The sequence below is a fragment of the Cynoglossus semilaevis genome, chromosome 2 (assembly GCF_000523025.1).
Source record: "Cynoglossus semilaevis isolate Cse_v1.0 chromosome 2, Cse_v1.0, whole genome shotgun sequence".
In the NCBI taxonomy this organism is placed as follows: Eukaryota; Metazoa; Chordata; class Actinopteri; order Pleuronectiformes; family Cynoglossidae; genus Cynoglossus; species Cynoglossus semilaevis.
Window position 1 is genome coordinate 5910251 of NC_024308.1, and position 7497 is coordinate 5917747.

At 39.3% G+C, this 7497-nt stretch overlaps 1 protein-coding gene and 1 long non-coding RNA gene across 9 annotated transcripts in view; one reads left to right on the plus strand and one right to left on the minus strand.

The window, feature by feature from the left end:
* The window catches only part of LOC107988300 (uncharacterized), a 10828-nt gene extending 9473 nt beyond the window's left edge, over positions 1-1355 (plus strand). Inside the window, exon 3 of the long non-coding RNA XR_001759858.2 lies at positions 1158-1355. This is a non-coding gene — a long non-coding RNA (uncharacterized LOC107988300). The remainder of the gene's footprint in view (positions 1-1157) is intronic.
* The window catches only part of lepr (leptin receptor), a 29785-nt gene continuing 23138 nt past the window's right edge, over positions 851-7497 (minus strand). For 4 of the 8 annotated variants that reach the window (XM_025065884.1, XM_025065882.1, XM_025065887.1 and 1 more), the window contains 13 exons: positions 7049-7209; positions 6855-6954; positions 6521-6620; positions 6188-6402; positions 5659-5813; positions 5027-5180; positions 4858-4940; positions 4462-4675; positions 3431-3628; positions 3258-3341; positions 3061-3157; positions 2680-2755; positions 1204-2471 (listed from right to left, as the gene is read on the minus strand). In XM_025065884.1, the coding sequence (XP_024921652.1) occupies positions 1590-2471; positions 2680-2755; positions 3061-3157; positions 3258-3341; positions 3431-3628; positions 4462-4675; positions 4858-4940; positions 5027-5180; positions 5659-5813; positions 6188-6402; positions 6521-6620; positions 6855-6954; positions 7049-7209 (2519 nt within the window). In that variant the 3' untranslated portion in view covers positions 1204-1589. Of the gene's footprint in view, positions 2472-2679; positions 2756-3060; positions 3158-3257; positions 3342-3430; positions 3629-4461; positions 4676-4857; positions 4941-5026; positions 5181-5658; positions 5814-6187; positions 6403-6520; positions 6621-6854; positions 6955-7048; positions 7210-7497 lie in introns of all 8 variants that reach the window. The other 4 variants (XM_025065901.1, XM_025065905.1, XM_025065894.1 and 1 more) reach the window with 4 other exon arrangements.

Below are 7497 nucleotides of genomic sequence, written 5' to 3' on the forward strand. Positions count from 1 at the left end.
CAAGTGATTATTTTGTGTTTAAAAAATCAAAATTTTTCACTATATGTCCACGATACGCAAAATTTGGATTTTACCGAAAAATTCCGCCCAATTTATTTTTCAATTTCTTTTTTCATAAAACACAGACACAAAAATTTTTTCCAAAATTATTAAAAAGATTTTTCACTATTTTACCACATCACATGAAATTAGGATTTTACCAAATATGTCTGAAGAAAATTGTTCTTAAAATTTTTTCTAAAAAATTTTTTTTTTCATTCATTTTTCGAAAAAATATTTTCTAACACTTTTTCTGGAAATTATTAGCAGATTATTTTACTACTGATCAATGGTTGACATATACAAATATTTTAAAAATTAAAGGCAAATGAGTAAAATGTTTTTGAAATTTAAGCAGAAATATACATACATATTTCCAGGCAAATAAGTGTGTTTTACTTGTGTTTGGATATGCTTTATTTTTTACTTAGTAGTATGTTATTATTGATGCTTTTTGCTGTACATTTTGTCGCAGCTGTGACATATTGAATATTGCTGTGAATTTGTGAGTTTGTTGCTTTAGTAATGTCGTTATTGTGGCTACACAATTCAAAAACTGTGTTCAATAATTCAGTAAGTCATCAAATGTAGTATCATCTTACAGTATTATTGACACGTGATAACAAGGGAACCGGTGATAATCTTAAAATGCGCTTTGTGCTGACACCTAGTGGGGATTTAAAGGCAGCACACAGAAGTCATGGTGCAGTTATTTTTTTAAATTACCTACAAATCTTGTTTTATGTAGAATGTTGACCGCATTGTGATCTCAAGAGGAGTGAGAAGATTTTGGTTAATTATTCACACTATGTTAATTTGAAATCACAATAAATACTTTATTTCCACCATGAAAATTAGATTGCATATAGAATATCTATTTCTTTACCACATTTATATCCTGTCCTCTTTTCAAATACATATATATTTATTTTTAAAACAAGACAGCACGTGTTGATGTTCATGTTCAAACACAGACAGAAATAGCTCGTATTTTTCAAAAATGGTGGCAAATATTTTACAGTACACGCTACAAAAATACCTTCTTTGGCAAGTGAGTCAGTCCATCCAGATGATCATGTGCAAACTGCGAATGTTGAAAAGCCTTGTCGTCTGTGCAGGTGATTGGGCCTTGCTCTATCCTAGAACAAGACAGACCCCAAAGCCAAGAGTGAAGAAAAGTGAGAGGACAAAGAAAGAACAAACGAATGGAAGTGAGAAAGACAGACAGAAAGCAGGGAAGGGATGAAGAAAAAGAGAGGGAAGGAGCAGAAAAGGGAAAGGAGGACTACAGAAAGAAAGAAAGAAAGAAAGAAAGATACATGTGAGTATGAATTCTGCCTTCATGACTTTTCCCACCAAAAGAAACCAATAGCAGCAAATAACATAAAAACACAATCATTTGTACATTGATAAGGTCGTCAAAGAAAGAAAACCTGTTTTTGTTCCTCCTTCAACAACAGAACAGATAAAACCCACTTAAGTGAAAAGTGAGTCCCAGACCCTCAGTCCTATTTAACTAAGTTCAGGTTGATTTAATGTCAGTGTGAGGCTCACAGCTGAGTTTGGCTCTCTGACAGTTGCCTCACACATGGAGCAGTTCTGAACTGAGGGAGGTACAGCAGTGAGGCGAGGGTCTCCACCGGTGTGCCGGGGTCCTCGGCCCTCAGCAGAGGCTGTGACTCCACGCAACAGTCACTTCTGTTCAAAAGTATATTTTTGTGTACTTTTAATTTCGCAGCACCTTCTCTGTGCCACTCATTGTCCTCCCTCTCCCCCTCTTCATCCTCCTCCTCTTCCTCCTCTGGATACTCCACTTTGAGATAGTACAAGTCCTTCTCTCTTCCTGCTTCACCTTCATCTTCCTGCTCCGATGTTTCAGAAAGTTCCTCCACAGAGTTGTAGGAGCAGGAACGTCGAGGGTCGTCCACCTCTCCTCCCTGGCAGCTGCCCAGCTCCTGCAGGCCACATGGGATGGATTCTGAGATGTCGGAGTTGTTAGCAGAGAAATTGCCTTCATCGCTGGAGCTGCTGCCACTCCCCTCCCTGTAGTGGCAATGTTGCTCTTCCTTCATGTCAGGAGGCATCACAGTGGAATATGTGACTGAAGACTGTGCAGAGTTCTCTGCACTGTCTGGGTGCTGGTCTGTTCGTGAATCATCTGGCAGTAAATCATCTATCCTCGGTAATGACATTGTTGAGGTGTTCAGATGATCTAACGGAGGAGCTTCACCCATCATCAACCCGCTGAGCTCAGTGAACTCCCCACTGTGGTCCAGCTCTGTGTCAGACTCAGGAGGAAGGGAAATGGCTCTGGTGAGAGTGCAGAGGTCAGGTTTGTCCACGATGACCACGTGGGATATGTTCTCTGAGGGCAGCAGCAGCGGCCAGGCAGGTAGGCCTTCTGGAGTTTGAAAGAGATGCTGAAAACCAGCCTGGAAACACAAGGGCAGATGAAAGATGACATGCAGTGTGTACGGACCTTAACACAGACCACAGCGAGGACACCAAGCAGGAAAATGCTTATGGTCAGTAAACTTCAATCAGAAGTTTACACCTCACTAAGACCGTGTGTAATTTGGAGATAGTCCTACGCCTTTCAGTTCCTCACATATTTATTGATAACCTGTTTTTAATGTTTACCTGTTTGAAGTCCTTTCCTTTGGCCCAGGAACTCTTGTTGGGGTCGGGTACATCTTTCCACACAAATCTTTTCATTCTGGAAATAAAAAAATAAATCTAACATGTTGTTGTTGTATTATTTCTCCATGCAGGAGGTGCTATTAGGGATATGTGGTTCCTCTGGGAGTTGAACTCTCAAAAAACTCTGTTTGCAAGACTGCTTTGACTGCTACACTATAGAACCAGTAAAGGCACTGTTGGGATTTGAACCCATCATCTCTATCCCCCTCGTAACTAACCGAGCCACAACATGACCTATAATAATTATAATAATAATAATAATCTGTATAATTAATTAATTAGTATTAACCAATGTTTTTTTCTTTTTGATTGTGATCTTACTGGTTTTTGGAGAGGATCAGAATGACCACCAGGATGACTGAGAGAAAGGAGACCAGCAACACCATCATGAAGGCTGCAGGGTCTCCTCTGGGGGCTGCTGTAGATGGAAATAATAAGAATGATGTACCCTGGCCCAAAGTCAACAGTGCTAAATATTTGAACTACGTAAAGAAAAACAGGTATTTATTTATGTATACCTAAGGTGTACACAGGTTCTCCTTCTCCATGTGCAAACACTGGGTACAAGTAGAAGCCGTATTCCTCGGAGCCAAAGAATTCACCTGTGGGTTGACGGTGAGGTTAAACATCTGGGACTATGTTTTGGCTACGGTAACAGAATAATGACACCAACAGATGGAGACCATGTTACCTGTCAGATAGACAGGACCGGCAGTGTAGGGAGGTCTGGCCCAGGTCTTTCTGCTCTGCACCTTGTGATGGTGCTGCCAGTGTGGAAACCACTGGACCACCATGAAGAGAGGCACAGAGCTGTTTTCCAGCAGGCTCCAGGACAGAGAGACACAGGTGCTGTTGACAACCAACACATGGAAGTTCTGCACACAGTGGCCTTCAGAAAAACAAAACAGAGAGGAGGAACAGGATCTCAAATTGTGACTTTCAATAAAAAAAGGATTTAATTAGTGGGAACAGGGTGATAATAAGATTTTTTTTTTTTTTAAAAATCTACTGATTAATTATAACTGCAATCTATTCAAACTATTAATCAGGAAAAAATAATAGGGCTTTGTTATTATATTTTCTAGTTCTGACATCAGGGTGAGACATTTTTCATAAAAATATTATAAGAATCTGCAGTGGAAAAAAAACAGAGCCACAGCTGTACTATAAGAGGTTAGTGAAGCTAAAAATACAGTCAGAACAGTAAACAATTCCATAGAAAGGGGAATTAAAATCAGCCATTTTACAATTTAAATCAGCAGATGTAATTCCTGGGAAACCACAGTGTGTGTTAGTGTTAGCCAGCAGTCGTGTGTTCGAAGGTACCCACATGGTTCTGGTTCCACTGCACCTGTAGCGCACGTGTATCTCAGAATCAGAGACCACTATTATGTGAGCCACCAATTGTAAATGTGTAGTTTGACCTGAACAATTCACTGAAGATGTAAATTTGAATTATTGTTTTCATTTTTTATACAGTAATATTTTTTTAAATCTGCAAAGCTCCATAACTTAATAATCAGAATTCTTATTCTTTATTTTGGTTTCTATTTATATTTTATTTATATACATTATTTGGGTTGCACTACTGCCACCTAGTGGACAACATATATATAAATGTACCCTATTAAATTTGTATTTAAAGTTTTGTGTGCATTTAAAGGAAAAAGTAAACTAGCAATAAAACAAATGCGACACTTGACAAGTTTTTTGTTCACTCACGTTTGGGCGGTTTTTCCAGTGTCATGTTGATGTTGTTGGTGGAGCTGCCCAGACTGTTGTAGGCCTCGACAGTCACAGTCTGGACCTCCTGGTTCCACTCAAAGCTGTAGGAGGACACCAGCTCCACTGACCTACTGATGACAGGACCAGTTGAAGTCTGGTGGTGAATTTTAAACCCATCCACACAGTAAGAGTGTCTGGATGTGGGGAGATCCTAAGGAAAAAAAAAACTTTTGGTGAAAAGTAAAACTTATCATGCAATGTAAACATTTAGCAGCTTTTTTAGCTTTTGATGTTTTCCAATGCAAATTTTTAAATTGTTTTTTAATTAAAGCCTAATAGAGTTAAACTGCGGATATTTTATAAAAATGTACATTTACAGTATTTTCATTGTACCTCAAACAGGAGTGTGACGTTAGTCTGGTTTGTGTTTGGATCATCTTGAAGAACTCTCCAGAAGTCTGGACCTCTCTCAGGAGCTGAAAAATGAGCGTTAGAACTCAATACTAGGGGTCATTTATTTAAAGTGTTGTTCTCTCCTGGAACTCTCTTGCTGTAGGTTTACCTCTGCTGTTCTGGGGTGTAGAGTAGACAGTTTCACTCCACTCACTCCAGTAGCCGCTGCCGTTGGCGGGCATGCATCGAACCTGCACCACATACACCCGGCACATGTGAGGCACGACTACCTCTGACCATGGATCCCGAACCGGACTCTGAACCTGCAGGTATGACATTTCTTTTATTTGTGCCACAAAAATGTAATGAACACAAAAAACATCTGAAGTGAGATCAGCTGTTTTAAACTACAACCAATCCACGTCAACAAAAGAAACACAAACTCAGCTCCTTTTCTTTAAAGTCTTGATGGAAATGTCAGAAATAAGAATCAATTACTTTCGGACATGTTACCAAGCCGTTCAGACAAGGACATGAACGTCGTCCTGTCGACTTAACTTGACCTCAGGTGAGTCTGACAAACTGAATGTTTGTAATTTACAGAAATGTAGGAAGCAAAACTAATATTTCCTTCTGTAGATAATATTAGATTAATTGAATTATTTTATTGGACTAGTTCAGTTATGAAAAAACAACTACCAAAATTAAAACATCAGATGTTCTAAATGAAAATGTCAGGAAATGAAATCATTTTAATATAAAATTGTTAAGGAAAAACATTTTCCTAGCAGACAACCATACCTTCCACTCCGGCTGAGCTCTCACTGCGGACGGTGAGTGGTACTGAAACTGACACTGGAGCCCCTCGACCGGCAACAACGGACATTCCCAGGTGACACTCAGGACCCCCCTGGCCAGGCTCACTGCCTTCACATTCGTTGGTGGTTGCGGTTTCACTGCAGGTAAGTCAATACGATTAAAATAATTAGTGTGTCTTAACAAGACTATGATTGAAAAGACTTGTTGGTGTCATCAGATCATGACAATTACATAGCAAGTCAAACCAAAGCTAATGCATGACACAGCCCACATAGGTGGCTGCTTAGGGCACCATCTGCTGGAGGAGACGACACTACATGTCCTTAGAAACATTGTGGATACCATACATGGGCCCCAGGGCCCCATAATCTCACCTGTGAAACCAAAATGGCTGAAACTGTCTCTGTGTCGAACGTGAAAGCTAAGTTGAGCTAAAGTTTAGTTAAACCAACCACTACCTAAAAAGACGTGCTCCTTTATTTTTAGTTGAACGTAGCAGAGAGCTGCTCACCATGATCTAAGGGAGACAGGTAGATGGGTTTGGAGCTAATGGGTCCAGATTCAGAAGGCATCTCCAGCCACATCTTGTAGCAGCTCATCCTCAGAGTTTGAATGGTGCACATGTTCTCCTGGGACGTGACCTGAAGACAGGGAGGCCCCGTTTCCCCCACGTTCTCACCCGCTCTGTCCATCTCCTCCATTTCCTTGCATGACAGATAAGCCCACCTTGGGTAACAAAAAAAATCTCTGGTTAGATAGTGGATGCAATAGTTCTATATCTTAGTAGATCAGTAAGACCTACTGTAAATGTCATGTGGGGTTCAGCTGAGTCACACACATTCACCTGTATTGAAATTCAGTTTTGCGCCACTGTTTGCAATTCCATCTGCATTCCATTGCGTCAATACCACCACTGGTAACACAGTTTATATCAATGGAAGATCCTGCAACACATGAAAACAACTATAGAATTAGGTCAAATAAAAAAAATTAAAAAATTAAAAAGTTTGACCTAGAATAAACCCCTATCTTGGAATTTACTTTGGTTGACATTGCTGTGCTGTCACATGTCAACACTCAGACACAGTAAAACACCCACATAAACATAAAAGCTTTTTTTTTTTTGAAGTAGCAGTAATAAGATAAAAAGTACAGAATGCTGTGGAACCAAAACTCACCCTGTATGTAGATCTTGCTGCAGGGGAGGCTCCATTCCTGTGTGCACTGCAATAGGTCGTACATACGGGACTGTGAAGGTTGAAGTGTGATTTGACTGACCTGGTTTTTGGGGAAAAATAAACTAAATAAATAAATAAAACTTGTAATCAGCTGTCATCACTTGTGGCATTTGATGGGGAAAAACAAATCTTACCCATCGGTTAACTGCGTGGTACTGGCTCTGAGGAAGCTGCTGGTTCATGTTCAGCGTCCACACAGCCATGCTGGCATCGATGCTGGGATCGTTAAACACACAATAGACTGTTATGTTCTCTCCTGGTCGTGTCAACCCTATTTCTGGGATGTAGCTCACAGCTGTAGGTAGAAAAATTATTATTTAAATATTCAAATATATTGATAATAAAAAAACATACACATATATACACGTATTTATACAATATATGTATATAATTAATTAAATGTGTATATATATATATACAGATCCTTTCCAAAAAATTAGAATATCGTGAAAAAGTTGTTTAATTTCCATAATTCCATTCAGAAAGTTAAACTTTCATATATTCATAGATTCATGGGACACAATTTAATCAATTTCAGGTATTTATTTGTTTATTTTTTACATAATTTTGGCTTCCAGCTCAT